The 15462-nt window shown below is 46.5% G+C and overlaps 3 protein-coding genes and 1 long non-coding RNA gene across 8 annotated transcripts in view; 3 read left to right on the plus strand and 1 right to left on the minus strand.

Annotated features, from left to right (window-relative positions):
- The window catches only part of LOC127602482 (uncharacterized), a 250228-nt gene that overhangs the window by 177686 nt on the left and 57080 nt on the right, over positions 1-15462 (minus strand). The gene's annotated exons all lie outside the window — the stretch shown is intronic.
- LOC127602383 (cornifelin homolog A-like) lies at positions 91-6584 on the plus strand. Of its 5 annotated transcripts, XM_052068470.1 has the most exons (6): positions 92-241; positions 827-981; positions 1096-1250; positions 2349-2485; positions 4137-4256; positions 5288-5442. In XM_052068470.1, the coding sequence occupies exons 2-5, from the start codon at positions 879-881 to the stop codon at positions 4240-4242; spliced, it is 501 nt and encodes a 166-aa protein (XP_051924430.1). In that variant the 5' UTR covers positions 92-241; positions 827-878; the 3' UTR covers positions 4243-4256; positions 5288-5442. The 5 variants fall into 5 exon arrangements, 4 of the variants coding, with proteins under 4 accessions (XP_051924430.1, XP_051924438.1, XP_051924458.1 ...); XR_007962787.1 differs by lacking the exons at positions 4137-4256; positions 5288-5442 and adding an exon at positions 2911-3475 and having other exon boundaries at positions 91-241; positions 2349-2830; XM_052068489.1 differs by lacking the exons at positions 92-241; positions 827-981; positions 1096-1250; positions 2349-2485 and adding exons at positions 2527-2830; positions 2911-3874; positions 6155-6584.
- ugt5g1 (UDP glucuronosyltransferase 5 family, polypeptide G1) lies at positions 10328-11914 on the plus strand. The gene has a single exon (XM_052068007.1). It carries the CDS (start codon positions 10328-10330, stop codon positions 11912-11914), a length of 1587 nt encoding a protein of 528 aa, XP_051923967.1.
- Positions 13134-14804, plus strand: si:dkey-165a24.9 (G-protein coupled receptor 4). Its single transcript, XM_052068300.1, has 2 exons — positions 13134-13996; positions 14074-14804. The coding sequence occupies exons 1-2, from the start codon at positions 13416-13418 to the stop codon at positions 14489-14491; spliced, it is 999 nt and encodes a 332-aa protein (XP_051924260.1). The 5' UTR covers positions 13134-13415; the 3' UTR covers positions 14492-14804.

The raw sequence follows: 15462 nt of genomic DNA on the forward strand, positions 1-15462 counted from the left end.
AGGTCACATCCCAAGATGTGAACAATTTGCTTGAACATTTGCCGACTTTTGAGGATTTTCAAGTTCACAAGACACTGACGATGAAGTGATTGGGTCAGCAGAGTCACACGGGAACGGGTTGTGTCTACACCAAAACAGTGTCGTGTTGTGTTGACACCAAAACAACGCGCTTAAAAGAAGCACGCACAAACAGTTGAAGTGGACAAAAGGAACACAGACTTCCAAGGATTTTGCAAGTCAGGTAAGTTGTGTGTTTTTTTTCCATCTGCTTTTTTTGCTTGCAAAAAAAAAAAAAAAAAACAAGATGACCAATTGAAGATTCCTGAGCTAAAGATTGACGAAAGAAAACACGGCCGTGTCCGGTCTACTGTGTTCCGGTCAAAGTCAGGATGGACTAACAAAAGGCACTCATGCTCGGATGTTAATAAGTCAAGACACTAGTTAGCGTGTGCGCTTAAGGGGTGCTTCGTTGAATCGCTCACAGCGCCTTATCAAGGAAAGTGTTGTCAACTTGACATGCATGAACGTGTGAAAAAGTACGAGATCGATCACATATTTTGACACCAATAATATATCCATTGCCTTCCGTGAAATATTACTGAGTCTTTTACAATAGTTGTGAATGTCTTCTTTGTTGGCATTGCTTTACTGTATTTTACTGCCACCTGTTGGCCAAGGCTGGCACATCAGAAGGGGCATTACAATGAATTGAAATGAATCAATGAATACTGATGTGTAATGTGTTTTCTCGTTAAAAAAGTAAAATAAAATAAATAATTGTGTGTGTGTGTGTGTGTGTGTGTGTGTTTGTGTGTGTGTTTATTAGGCTGCATGGGCATTTCCATTCACTTCAGCAAGAAAAGATGCTTTGATTTGAGATGTCTCATCATGTGATCGGGTCCCAGCCGCAAAGGTGGCGCATCCAGGAGGGAGCGCAATGGAGCACGGGCCTGTGTGCTTGTCATCAAGACGTGGGAGACTGTAAGTGCGGTGTGGGGGGGGCTCAGATGACATCACATATGATCCCAGTGGGTGTTGGGACGGGGGTGGTTCAGATAACATCACGTATGATGACCCCAGTGGGTGTTTGTGCAGGTTGCTTTGCCCTGTGCTGCCTCCCGCTGTTTACCTGTAAGGTGGCGAGGAAGGCGGGCGTATGTCCCCTTTTGCCACTGCTGGACTGTCTCGGCTGCGTGCCCCCGGCTTCCCTCGCGGTGAGGGCCTCCGTGAGGGAAAAATATGGCATACAGGTACGTCCATTATAAAATGCCTTCCAGATTTGGGACTGAGTCACCAATGGTGAAATGCTTATTGATATATTTTGGAAATGTTGGAAAATTCCGACTCGATAGCCAGCGTGTGTGGCTTTAGGCTATCATAGCCACTTTGTTGGCTGGGACTGTGCACAGAAGATATGGAAAGTGAGGGTAGAGCAAGAAAGGTGGAAATGCTTTTTTTTTTTCTTGACTTGACTGCCAGCATGTGCATAATGCCTTTGTGCTGATGTGGCTGCTTTAGAGCACCTAATTGTCTCATGACAATGCCATGATTCAAAGCAACTGGCTAAGGGAAACCTGAAAATCCCATTTGGGCAAAAAGAAGAAACATTGAGAAGCGACCACAGATGAGGGAGGAAACATGTATGAAAACTCATCAAACTTTGCATCATGCCATATTCCAGCCATCATGGCCTTTAAGCGGATATTATTTGGAGCCTCATTTGCGATTTTCAAAAATAATTCAAATAGAAGGGTTGTTAAAAACACTCAGATTTCGAAGATTAACTTTACAGGGACTACCTTTCCACTCAAAGGTGGTTTATAGTTAAAATTATAATTGAGATCTTCGTAAAATTACTGGGCATTAGGGGACTGGTGTGACAATATGTGACTTTTGGAGCCCGGACTGGGCAAATATTGAGAAACAAAGATGCAGGTGGGGGCGGCTGCACTGCAGAGTTGGAGCACTGCCATGAAAGGAGGTGGTTGGTAATGTTGGCTCCTCCGGAGGTGGAGTGGGCCGCGGAGCAAGCGGTCAGACTTTGCAGTGTTGAGATTTAAAAAAAAATAAATAAAATCAGTGCGAAATGCGTGCGAATTTCTCCACTGTGAGACAAAGAAAGGTTTTCTTATTTTAAAGACAAAGATTTGGGCATGTGCTCCATTGAGCGCCATTAGTGGTTTCATTTCGTCAACTTGAAGCGTCTCTTCTCTGTATCGTTTCATCAGTGGAGAGAATCTCGCATCCAGATATGTGATGATTTATAATGCTGGCAGCATTGTATGGAGCTGCGAGTCCATGTAAATGTTCACCTTTGGTTGGAGCCTCCCACTCGCTCTCTCTTCCAGGGGAGTGTGTGGGGCGACTGCCTGTACGGATGCTGCTGCTACACGCTCTCTTGGCTCCAGATCTCCAGAGAGCTGAAAAGGAGAGCAGCATCTCACGCCTCCTCCTCTGCGTCGTCCTCCTCCTCTTCCTCAGACAAGTACGCGGCATTGACTCCCCTGCAGGGGGCGCACTTGGTCTGAACCAAAGGGCCTTGATATCCAGAACAAGTGTTTCCCAACCTGTGTAGAGAAGGAAGTTCCACATTACCATGTAAATGCCTGAGTTAATCAGAGGTTTGGTATTTAACAATATGATAAAAATGGTAATGTATTGTTTGTTTGTTTTTTGTCTAGCATTTTGAGAGTCCTTTTGAGAAGAGACTTGATTGTTTTTGGGGGGTACTCTTTGATGTTGTATATCAGGAGGAAATGTGGGTTAATATTATTATATGCATATAGGTCTTTGCTGACTCTGTTGTAAGAAAGGGTCTGACATATGTTTTGTGTTTTTTTGTTATTGTAAAGTGTCCTTGGGTGTCTTGAAAGGCGCTTATATATAAAATGTATTATTATTATTTGATAGGTGGATAAATTCTCGCTCCAACTACCAAGACTCTTAGTTGCTCCCCCTCTGCTGGTTGGTTGTTGGGAGAAAAACATAATGGGGGGGGGGGGGGGGGGTTAATTCCGATTTAAGCAACGCGATCGGTTCTGCAGACATTTGCTAAGTTATTGGCATGACTGAATAAAACAGGACCCAGCATTGAGCCCTGTGGTACTCCAGTAGACCTAGTGAGGCATTAAAAAAAGGAATTACCGACTTGCACTGCCTGTTTTCTGTCTAGCTGGTTGAATGTGTTTCAACGGACACTAAAAATGTTAACATAAATTGCAAAGGTCCTCTGCCACTATTAGGCTTGTTGTCTAACAATGGTAGAATGAAAATATCCAATTGTTATCATTTCTTTATTAATAACATTTTCTCTGTTTCAGTGCTCATTGGAACCCAAATTGTCATAAGTAACCCTAAAATGTGTCCAGTTGTTCCTGTTTTACCAAGTCAAAATAATTGCTGTGAAATGTTATCTGTGGATTTTTTGTGTGTGTATTATTGTACCTAAACTAAATTAAATACAGAGTTAAGAAAAGTCTTAGTGATTTCATTTTTTAAAATGGGAGTTGAATGTAATGCCTGATTAAGTCATGAAATTGTCCGCACAAATATCTCCTGTTTTTGAGCAATACAAGTGTAATACAAACAATGATGCAAAAAATATAAAATACAATAAATGTTGCAGTCCATTAGGCTTGTGTGCATGCGCACACAGAAGATAGCACTGAACGTCATTGTAACACTTTTCAAAATGTTTTACATCACCGGGATCTAATCAGTAGAATCAGTCCGTCAAATTTCGGTGTTGCACGCTATTGGACCGGCCCGACCAGTTAGTGCGATGTGGCCGCACGTCTATAAAATAAGAACCGCCCGGAGGCTCGCGCAGCAGTCGCTGTCTCTCCTGACCGGACCGCATTTGACTTTCACTCATGTAAGTTCTCCTGCTTTTAACCAAGGATGTGTTTGAATGTTTGCTTATGAGTGAAGTTTTCAGTCATGTTTTAGCCTTTAATGTCGAGTTGAATGAAATGGTTCAGGTTGACACTCGACCACGAGCTTGGTTGGTAAATCAATAGACGTCCACCATCATGAAACCGTTTCATGATTGTGGAAGTCTGTTTGGCCTTCTTCGGCTCTTACAGGCATATGACCCCCCCACCCCAACCCAACCCCCTCATATCCGTCCCCCCCAGAGATCGCAGCCATGTCTCACCAGTTGAATCAACCGAAGCCCTTCACCATGACCACCATGACCAGTCTGAACAACCAGTGGAGCTCGGACATCTGCGACTGCTTTGACGACCTGCCCCAATGTGAGCAAGTGTACTGAAATTCCACATCTGCGTATCGATGATGGCTAGACATGATTGAGCGTCAGAGGAATGCTATCAGAGGCATTGCGAAGAGGGTTAAGGCACGGTTAGTTCAGCTGCCCTTGATGCACTGTATGATAAAAGGCACTCGGTGACGTGCACACTTAACAGGGGGCACGATGCAGAGGATGCGAAGGAACTAGGACGTGGAATTCCTCGAGAAATTGTGCGTGCATGCTCAAGTGCTGCATGGAAAAAGAAAAAAAAATGAATGCGTGTATGTGGAATGATGTGGATTTCTTTGGAATCGCGTAGAATTGAATGATTGGCTTTTATTTTGAAATTTTGAAAAAAAAAATGTAAGTCGGGAGAAGCTCAAGAGCAGAACTGTTTGAATCGGTCCAAAAAAAATGTAGAAATTACAACAAAAATTTTTTAAAAAATAAAAATTTGGATTTTTATTTTTAAATTTTGACAAAAAATTTGGTTAATCATTATGGTAAATCATAAGATAAACAGTTTAACGTTGGAACGGTTCAAATCGGTCAAAAAAGGTGGGAATTGCAACAACTAAATGAATAAATCAATTCAAATATTTAGCTTTTACTTAGAAAATGACATTTTGAGGAAAAAAACTAACAAACAATAAATGCTCATAAGCCGAACTGTTTAATGTTGCAACAATTAAAATCGGTCAAAAAAAAAAAAACGAGGAAACGAACCATCCCGAGGAGAAAAGTCAAGCATCGTGCCTGAAGGCAGTCGTGATGAAGCGCACCCGTCTGGTTACAACGGTTTTAAACGGACAACTATGAGAGAGGGCCCACCTCAAACAAAATGCTCTCGCGACTCAAAGGTTAACTCGGTTGAAAAGTGATGGAATTAGAGCTGGTTTGGGGGGAAGAAAAAACGAGCATCAGCCAAGACCCTCCAAAGTGTAACTGAGAATGAAACGCACCTATGGCGTGCGCCCACTAAAGATTGCGTTGTGGGTTTTTTTTTTGTTTTTGTGAAAACGTTTGGCTCTCCAGGTTGTTTTGCCTTCTGGTGCCTTCCATGCTTCACGTGTAAAGTGTCGCACGACGCCGGCGAGTGCCTTTGTTTGCCGCTGCTGGACGCCTTTGGGGTCATCCCGCCCATGACCACTGCCCTCAGGGTGTCCGTACGCCAGCGCTATGGCATACAGGTACGCAACAAACTACAAAAGAGAGAAATTTAAAAAAAAAAAATCGACAGTTGGATAGTTTCGAAGATAAAACCATTGTTCCACTTTGCCGATATAGAGATATACAGTAGATTTAAAAAAAGTCTACACACCCTTTTACAAATTTCAGATTTTTGTGACAAGTTTCTATTTTGAACTGCGCATAATTCCTTCGCCCTTGAGTATAAGGTACGAGTTCCAGCTGAAAAGAAAAACGGCCTCCGTGTCTGTTGGTACCCGGTTCTTCTGGACATTACACATATCGGAATTATGACGGGTTCAAACTTGGTTTTCATTGGCGCATTTTCTCACATAAACTGGAGAGATTTTTGTAAAAGTCTGATGAAAGCAAGGTCGAATCTTTTGATCGTCATTCCAAAAGGTGCCCCACGTTTGGCACCAACACAACAGGGCTCATCGCCAAAAATATCTTTGTCTTTTTCAGCTGGAATTAGATCCTAAAAGCAAAATAAATGGAATTATGAACAGTTCAAAATAGAAGTTGCCGTGAACGCAAAACCTGCCGCCAACTGGAACACCTGAAATGTATTTGGGGTAAGCCGCAACTCGTAGCGTGCTAACTCCTGATGAACACGAGTTTAAATGCGATTGTTTAATTTTGAAAAACGGGCGGGTGCACTTTTGAAATGTCCTGCCTCCATTCAAACTGCTATTGTGTGCATTTTGCCCACAGGGCACCGTTTGCCACGACTGCATCTACGCTTGCTGCTGCGGCCCATGCACCTGGTGCCAAATATCCCGTGAAATCCAAGCCAGAAAAAATCCCATCACGTTCGTCAACATGGCGCCCTGAAAAAAAAAAAAAAAAATTTGAATAGATCGATAGATGAACCCTGACGTCCCTCATCCCTCACGTCATCACACAAGCTGAGAACACATTCTTGGACTTTGTGTCTTTTTCAGACGGCAAAGCTAAAATCTGATCTGATCTGATCCGAGTACGTAGCCACTCTCGGAATGTCACCAGTCAGCTGATTGAACTTTAGGATATGTCACATCACGTAGTAAAGCTAGAGACCTGACCTATGTCTCCTGGCTAAAAAAAAAAATCCAAAACAAAACACTTCAGTCATGTTATTGTGATGGAACAAAACCGAGTCAAGGATTTTTATTAAAACTATTTTTAATAAAAGACTCCAGTCCATGGCAATATTTCATTTTTTTGTTGTTGTTGTTTTTTTTAAATTGGAATGCACTAAGCATTAAGCATGAGTAAAACATTTGCAACAGCGGTTTGAATTCAAGTGTGGAGTCTTTTCAAGGCAAACTTTCCGAAGCTGTCTCCGCCGGTTTACCTGAGTGCCGGAGCATCGTGTGAAATCCCTGCAAAATGACGGCACCATAAAACGCCGCTGAGAAAACAAACAAAAGCCGCTGTCGGAGGAACACGCTGGGAATCCAATGGGCCACGATCGTGAGATGTGCGACAATTGCGGGAAGAAAGCCCCCGAGACTTTTATCCGCATTTGGCTTCCGGATGGACCTTGAGAAGGTGCGAATAAATGTGATTATTATTGTTGTTCTGCCTCCATTTAGGACCTTTCGCTTAATCACTGGAGCATACTTATTCTCGGGCACGTTTCTTTTCCCTGTGCTTCGCGTGACCTTGGCATTTCCTGCGTCGCTGCCGCTCCCGTCGCACTTTCTCCCGGTTTGAAGAAAAAAAAAAAAAAGCCCTCAAGAAACTTAATGGAATTTTCCAGAAATTCCATTTCTCTTGCTTCGATGGATCACATGTCGAATGGGAATGAGCGCACGCTTGAAGCCAGTTAAAATGCCGCTGATAAACCCAAAACAAAGTTCTGATGCTCCAGTAGGCTTTTTCGGTTACGTACTTTCAAACTGAGTCAAAGACGATTGCTTGTTTATTTAAAGGCAAGCGCATAGCCTCAGATAACTTTATGCAAACAGACAATGGGGAAACTCCACAGGCATGCGGGCTAACAGTTAGCATCTACAGTACGCGGCCGTGTTGTTAAATTTTCAGCAATGGATATCTGGACACAAACAAGCATATGTTTGAAGAATGAACAAATATATTCATTCATTCATTCATTCATTCATCTTCCGAGCCGCTTGATCCTCACTAGGGTCGCGGGGGGTGCTGGAGCCTATCCCAGCTGTCTTCGGGCAGTAGGCGGGGGACACCCTGGATCAGTTACCAGCCAATCGCAGGTCACACAGAGACGAACAACCATCCACGCTCACACTCACACTTAGGGACAATTTAGAGTGTTCCATCAGCCACGCATGTTTTTTGGAATGTGGGAGGAAACCGGAGCACCCGGAGAAAACCCACGCAGGCCCGGGAAGAACATGCAAACTCCACACAGGGAGGCCGGAGCTGGAATCGAACCCGGTACCTCTGCACTGCGAAGCCGACGTGCTAACCACTGGCCTACCGGGCCGCCCAACAAATATATTATATATCTCTTATATATATATATATATATATATATATATATATATATATATATATATATATATATATATATATATATATATATATATATATATATATATATATATATATATATATATATATATATATATACATACACATATACATATATATATATATATGAGCGGCACAAAAAGTGTGTGTGGTCGCAAATGTCGTTTGTAATTGTCAGATTCCTGATGAAGGATGTGGAAACCAGCCCGTTTTTCACGTCATCTGCCGGTAATGATTTGCGCTTCAGAAATTACTTTCCGGTTTTCAAGGTTCGCCGCCGCCACATCACGACGTCACATTTGGACTCTGACCCGGTAGCTTGCGCTTGGTGCGAAAGGGAATCACGGAGTGAGTCAGCACATTTGTGGATTTTAAAACAACAAAGGTGAGCTAGTTGAGAATTTCACACCACTTATCTGCCTGTTAATATTATTATTATCATTATTTGTGGATTCGTTCACTCCATCATTTAAAGCTCGGGGTGGTTATAAAGGCTGAGACCTTTGGACGGGCAGGTGCTTAAAATTCCACATGCCCCACGAAGGTTTGAAATGGTGTGAAGGGAATGATACACATGCACATGTATAAAGTTGGAATGTGCTCTGCTCGGCCAGCTGATGGCTTACCAGGACTTTGCGGATCCTGAGGTCCTTCGATTTGGCACCGGCTTTTTAATTATTCCTCGGGTGAGGACCAAAACACATGGCGGGGCTTCATTCGGCCATTTTGGTCGCCGGCTTTGGAATGGCCTGCAAGAGGTCATCGGGTTTGCAGACGCTCTTGATATTTTTAAGAGAAGGCTGAAGGGATATCTTTTGAGCTTGGCTTTTGAATAACTTGCATTTACACTTATTTTAATTTAAGCCTTTTTATTTATATATTTCACTTTTTTTTTTTTCTTCAAGAGGCACTGTTTCCTCTTGGGAGATGTGGCGGCTGTCACTCAGTGCGGGTCAGCTCCCCTTGGGTGCTTTTTTTCCTCATATGGTTTCTTTGTGCCTCAACATGTCTTTTTTTTTTAAATATCAGGGTCATCACATGTATGTCAAGTCAAGTCAAGAGTATTTCTCGAGCACTTTCGAACAGCCATCGCTGCATACAAAGTGCTGTACATGGAGCGATTTAACATACACGATAAACAGTAAGACGAATCGGTAATAAAGGCGGTGGAAAAGCACCAAACAGTAAAATCAAGGACAAATCATGCTGAGTCGAACGCCAAAGAATACAAGTGAGTTTTGAGGAGGGCTTTAAAGATGGGCAGCGAGGAGGCTTGCCGAATGTTCAGTGGGAGGTCATTCCAGAGAGAGGGACCAGCAACAGAAAAGGCTCGATCCCCTCTGAGCCTCAGTTTAGCTCTTGGTACCTCTAACAAAGACTGGTCCACAGACCTGAGGCGCCGGGCAGGTGTGTAGGGGGGCGGATGAGCTCAGAGAGGTAAGGTGGCGCGAGATTATTCAGAGATTTGAAAACAAAGAGGAGGATCTTGAAAATAACTCTAAAACGAATGGGGAGCCAGTGAAGGGATGCCAGAGTGGGAGTGATATGCTCCCTCTTACGAGTACCAGTCAAGAGGCGAGCAGCGGCATTCTGGACCAGCTGAAGGCGCTTCATGGAGGACTGGCTGACTCCAAAGTACAAGGCATTGCAGTAATCCAGCCGGGATGTGACAAAGGCATGAATTACTGTCTCAAAGTGTTCATGTGAGAGGAGAGGTTTGATTTTGGCCAGCTGTCTAAGGTGAAAGAAGCTTGATGTGTACATGTTTTATGTGTATGTGTGTGTGTGTGTGTACATAGGCATGCTTGTAGGAATATATATCTGTGTATGTTGAGGGGAGGGGAGTCCTCTTTTTATTTTGTTATTTGATATTTTAACTGCACAGGACTTTGAGTTGCATTTTTACGTATAAAAAGTGCTACAGAAATAAAGTCAAGTCAAGTCAAGAGTATTTCTCGAGCACTTTCAAACAGCCATCGCTGCATACAAAGCGCTGTACATGGAGCGATTTAACATACACAATAAACAGTAAGACAAATCGGTAATAAAAGGCGGTAGAAAGCACCAAGCAGTAAAATCAAGAACAAATCTAAGTCATGCTGAGTCGAACGCCAAAGAATACGAGTGAATTTTGATTGTTTGAATATGAGGGATACTTAGAAGCTCCATAAAATGGCAAATGTGGGCACGCCATTTCTAAACGGCATTGTTGCCATTAAAGTTGCGCTTATTAAATCATTAAGTACCAATCAATTCTGGAGCAAGTCTGAAAAGACGTTTAAAAACGTCTTTGGGAGTGAATGAGTCAAGTACATATGCATAGGAGTTATGCTTTATATGACAACATCTCTTCATGTCTTACCCACGCAGCTGCCCGTCTCCCCCAGGGACATGTCCAAGGGCATGGCGGCGATCCTTGTCGCGTTGGCCTTCCTGTCGCTGTGGCCGGCCGGTTGCGACAGCAGCAGGATCCTGGTGGTGCCGGTGGATGGTAGCCACTGGATCAACATGGCGGTGATCCTGAAAGAGCTGCACTCCCGAGGACACCAACTCACAGTGCTGCACTCCCCCAACAGTTGGTACATCCCGACAAACGGCTCCTTTTACACTTCAGTCACCGCCACCATGTTGGAGGACGGCAACACAAAGGACTTCTACAATCAAGTCCTGTTGGATGTGATCAAAGTCCGCCAGTCCGCCGGCTTCTTGAGGACCTTCTACCAGCAGGGCTTGATCACAGACATGCTAGCGAAGGGTCACGAAATTCTCGCGGGAGCAGCCACCGCGATGTTCGATGACCCGGTTTTCATGAAGAAGCTACGGGAGGCCAAGTTTGATCTGATGCTAACAGACCCGGGCCTGACGGTGGGGGTACTTCTGGGGAATTACCTCAAGTTGCCGATGGTTTTCAACGTGCGGTGGATGAATAACGGCGAGAGCCATTTTGCCACGGCTCCCTCCCCGCTCTCCTACGTCCCCGTGTCGGGAAGCGAACTCCACGATCAGATGGATTTCCAGGGACGGCTTAAGAACATGTTACATTACATCTACAATCTCGTTGAATTCTACTTTTACATCAACGCAGCGTACGCAGATCTCTTCCAGCGTCACTTTCCTCCCGAAACAGACTTGCTCACCTTGGAGCGAGCGGCGGATATCTGGCTGGTGAGGTCCGATTTTGTCTTCGAGCTGCCCCGCCCGACCATGCCCAACGTGGTCTACATCGGCGGCTTCCAGTGCGAAAAGGCTCTGCCCTTGCCTGCGGATCTGGATGCCTTCGTGCGCAGCTCGGGGGATCACGGGGTGGTGGTGATGTCGTTGGGAACGCTGGTGTCAGCCCTGCCCCGCGATGTCACCGAGGCCATCGCGGCCGCGTTCGCTCAGATCCCCCAGAAGGTGGTCTGGAGGATCAAGGGAGAAAAGCCTTCGTCCTTGGGTAACAACACCCTGGTGGTGGACTGGCTGCCTCAGAAAGACCTCTTGGGACACCCCAAAACTCGTGCGTTTGTTGCCCACGGAGGGACCAACGGCATGTATGAGGCCATCTACCACGGCGTTCCGGTTCTGGGTCTGCCGCTGCTGTTTGACCAGTTTGACAACCTACTGCGGCTGAAGGTACGAGGGGCGGCCCGGGTGTTGGAGGCCAATTCGCTCAGCGAGGAAGGCTTCCTCGAGGCTCTCAGGGATGTTCTGGACAATCCAAGCTACCGCGATAACATGCGGCGACTCTCTCGTCTCCACCGCGACCGACCCGTGGCTCCCTTGGAGACCGCCATCTTTTGGATCGAGTACGTCACCAGGCACAAGGGAGCGTCCCATCTGCGTCCGGTCGCTTACAATCTCCCTTGGTACTCCTACTTCTGCTTGGACGTGATCCTTTTCATCGCCGCCGTTGTGGTGGCTTTTGTGTGGGCTTCCACTGCCATTTGTAAGGCCATCTGCTGTCGGAGGTTCGGGAGAAAGATGAAACGGGAATAAAATATTCGTTGACCGACTGACAAAACTTGAGCGTGTATTTTCAACAGGGCACTTTTGTTTGTTTCTATCTGTTGTCAAGAAGCGCTCATCTGATTTCATTTGGAATGACTCGCGATCCCTGCAGCCTGGGAATCAAACTGCAGAGCACTGCCGGAGTACAAAAGGCGAGAGGGTCGAGCTTGCCTGTAGGAGGTGGGAGTGTCTCGGGTCAGTTTTTTGTTAGTCATGTTGGATTGTTTTTTGTTTGATTTAATCAATAAATCAGTCTCGGGGCATTTTCAACGGAGCAAAATGAGCGATTGGACATGAATAAGCTTTCCCTTTTTAAAAAAATACTTCCTGAAGCCAATTGTCTCCACGCAGCCATTCTTCCCCCAAGTACAATGCCAATTGTGTTTCCCCTCCCGAGCCGTGCCGCAGCAAGGGACATAAACTTGACCGCGCCGAACCCCTGCAAAGTCATTTGTGAGATATCGCGATTGGTGCGATATTATGAATACTGTACCTGAATGGCGGCCCGGTAGTCCAGTGGTTAGCACGTCGGCTTCACAGTGCAGAGGTACCGGGTTCAATTCCAGCTCCGGCCTCCCTGTGTGGAGTTTGCATGTTCTCCCCGGGCCTGCGTGGGTTTTCTCCGGGTACTCCGGTTTCCTCCCACGTTCCAAAAACATGCATGGCAGGCTGATTGATCACTCTAAATTGTCCCTAGGTGTGAGTGAGGGTGTGCTTGGTTGTTCGTCTCTGTGTGCCCTGTGATTGGCTGGCAACCGATTCAGGGTGTCCCCCGCCTACTGCCCGAAGACAGCTGGGATAGGCTCCAGCACCCCCCGCGACCCTCGTGAGGATCAAGTGGTTCGGAAGATGAATGAATGGATGAATGTACCTGAATGGCTCCTGCGGTGTGTTTTGGAGTGGTGTGTCCATATCCAAGTCATGTCTTTTAAGAATTTCGTTCTAATTACAGACCTTTTTTTTTTAAACAATCAATAAATGTTAAAAAACTAAAAAAATATAATAGAATTTGAATCGATAATGTATCACACAAGATTGTGTTAACTCCTGCATTGAACAGCAGATTGGCAGCTCGCAGCGTGGCCGCCGTGTCTCTATGTTTTTGTCCGAGCCCAAAAGGCGTTCTCCCCGTCTCAGGGTGTTGCCCTTCAAACCCAAGAAGTTGGCTTCCTGTGGAGGAAACGATCAAAGAATGGACAAAAGTCGCTCCGGACGCCCCCGTTCCCAGCACTTGTTCAGCGCGGGTCACTCGACAACAAGGTCTAGGCAGAAGTCGCGGCGTATACTTTTGAAAGGCACTTGATGGCGATGTTCTTGCGCCCTGTGCGGCAGGGCTTATTTGTCCCCTGATGGATTACGGACGCTTGGAAAATTGGTCGACAGGCAACCCAAAACCTGAGCCTGACCTTTCCCATGGGAGCACGCCATCACGGAGCGTTTGCTCTTGAATGGCTCGCGGCGCATCGCGTCCAGGCGTCCGGCGTTCGACATGTCCAACGACAGCTGCGGCCTCCCCTTGGACACGGACGCACTGGGCCTGACTTGCATCTACGGCCTGGTCTTCACTGTGGGCCTGCCCTGCAATCTGCTGTCCCTCTGGGGGTTGTACCATCTGGGCCGCTCGGGTAGCGGCGGCTGCCAGCTGGTCTACATCCTCAACCTGCTCCTGTCCGACCTCCTGCAGCTGCTCACCCTGCCCCTGTGGATCCTGTACCTGCAGGACGCCCACCGCTGGCGCTACGGTCAGCCGGCCTGCGAGCTGGTGGGCTACGTGTTCTACGTCAACGTGGACGCCAGTGTCGTGTTCCTGTGTCTGATAGCGCTGGACCGCTGCCTGGCCATCGTGTTTCCGCTGAGCAGCCGCAGGGTGAGGACGGTCCGGGTGGCCGCCGTGTCGGGCCTGGCGGTGTGGACGCTTACGTTTCTCTTCTGCCTGTTCGGACTCTTGCCGTCCGTTTTTGACTCGGAGCGACTACTGTGTCTAGAGCGCTACCCTGTCAGCCCCCGATATGCCCACTTCAAGATCACCACCGTGGCTCTGGGCTTCCTGTTGCCGTGCGCTATACTGGGGTAAGCTAAACCGCAAACGGCTACGTCCCAGCGACATGTGTCGCTCATTTTTTTTTTTTTCCATACTGCGCTTGCAGCTACACCTCAGCCCACATCTGGGTCACACTGCGACACTCCCCCTCCCTGTCAGCCCACGAGCGTCACAAGATCGTGGGCATCCTGGTGGTCATCACGGTCAACTTCATCGCCGTGTTCGGACCGTACCACCTGGTGGGCGGCTACAGATTTGTGTCTTTACTGCAGGCCGACGAGCCCTGCGCGCTGGAGCGCTCCATCTTCTTGCTCTACCGCCTATGCTACGGGCTGACCAGCCTCAACACAATGCTCGATCCCCTCTTCTATATTTTCCTGTGCGCCGATGCACGGCTGGAGCTGCGAAGGTCGCTGCCCTGCTCCGGAAGAGGCCAAAACGTCGGCAAAGCGACAGCCGGGAGCAGCAGAGCTCATCAAGATGCATGCGAGCAAAGTGGACAAAATCATGTTTCTGCTGCCTAAAGGCTTTGAGTCCGGACAAGAAAGATTCCCAAAACACCTCTGAAAATTCTGACTGACATCTTACATTCTATTCAAAAGAAAAAACAAAAACAGAACTTTATTCTACAGTGAGGGGAAAGTAGTAGTACTGCATGAAGAAGTGCTGTACTACGAACCCCCCGCCCCCCTACCGAAGAGATTTGATGATGTCACATTTATTTCAGGGTTTTTAATGGGCCAAAACTAAAGTCAGGATGAGGTATTGGTTGATTTAATATGTTGTTTTTTATTGATGCCACACCCACCCCAAAATGTAGATATACACTTTTTAAAAAAATATTACGACAAGTTATTTCAAATTATTCATTCATTCATTCATCTTCCGTACCGCTTGATCCTCACTAGGGTCGCGGGGGGTGCTGGAGCCTATCCCAGCTGTCTTCGGGCAGTAGGCGGGGGACACCCTGAATCGGTTGCCAGCCAATCGCAGGGCACACAGAAACGAACAACCATTCGCACTCACACTCACACCTCGGGACAATTTAGAGTCTTCAATTAGCCTGCCACGCATGTTTTTGGAATGTGGGAGGAAACCTGAGCACCCGGAGAAAACCCACGCAGGCCCGGGGAGAACATGCAAACGCCACGCAGGGAGGCCGGAGCTGGAATCGAACCCGGTACCTCTGCACTGTGAAGCCGACGTGCTAACCGCTGGACTGGCGGGCCGCCATTTCAAATTATTTTGAAAGGCTAATAGCTAAGATTAGCAGATCCTCAGCTGTCAACGAAATATAATTTGTGGAAAAGTAACAACCATCACCAACGCATAACCATCGACTCTGTTGCAATTGAACTGTTAATCCTTTCCTGAGTATTGTCTGAAAAACTCAATTCAAGGCATTTGGGAGGAATAAACGGCAAGATTAGAGCAACCGAGTGTCATCGGTGCAGTGAACAAGTAGAATACTGTACATCCCACAAAAAAAAAAAAA

Source organism: Hippocampus zosterae, chromosome 1 (assembly GCF_025434085.1).
Source record: "Hippocampus zosterae strain Florida chromosome 1, ASM2543408v3, whole genome shotgun sequence".
Lineage (NCBI taxonomy): Eukaryota > Metazoa > Chordata > Actinopteri > Syngnathiformes > Syngnathidae > Hippocampus > Hippocampus zosterae.

What these genes read in the sequence shown, in the direction of transcription:
- si:dkey-165a24.9 (XM_052068300.1), top strand. Translation starts at nt 13,416, where the DNA reads ATGTCCAACGACAGCTGCGGCCTCCCCTTGGACACGGACGCACTGGGC. An exon ending in TTGCCGTGCGCTATACTGGG is followed by an intron (nt 13,997 to 14,073) that starts GTAAGCTAAACC and finishes CTGCGCTTGCAG; the next exon opens with CTACACCTCAGCCCACATCT.
- LOC127602383 (XM_052068470.1), top strand. Translation starts at nt 879, where the DNA reads ATGTCTCATCATGTGATCGGGTCCCAGCCGCAAAGGTGGCGCATCCAG. An exon ending in TCATCAAGACGTGGGAGACT is followed by an intron (nt 982 to 1,095) that starts GTAAGTGCGGTG and finishes GTGTTTGTGCAG; the next exon opens with GTTGCTTTGCCCTGTGCTGC. An exon ending in GGGAAAAATATGGCATACAG is followed by an intron (nt 1,251 to 2,348) that starts GTACGTCCATTA and finishes TCTCTCTTCCAG; the next exon opens with GGGAGTGTGTGGGGCGACTG.
- ugt5g1 (XM_052068007.1), top strand. Translation starts at nt 10,328, where the DNA reads ATGTCCAAGGGCATGGCGGCGATCCTTGTCGCGTTGGCCTTCCTGTCG.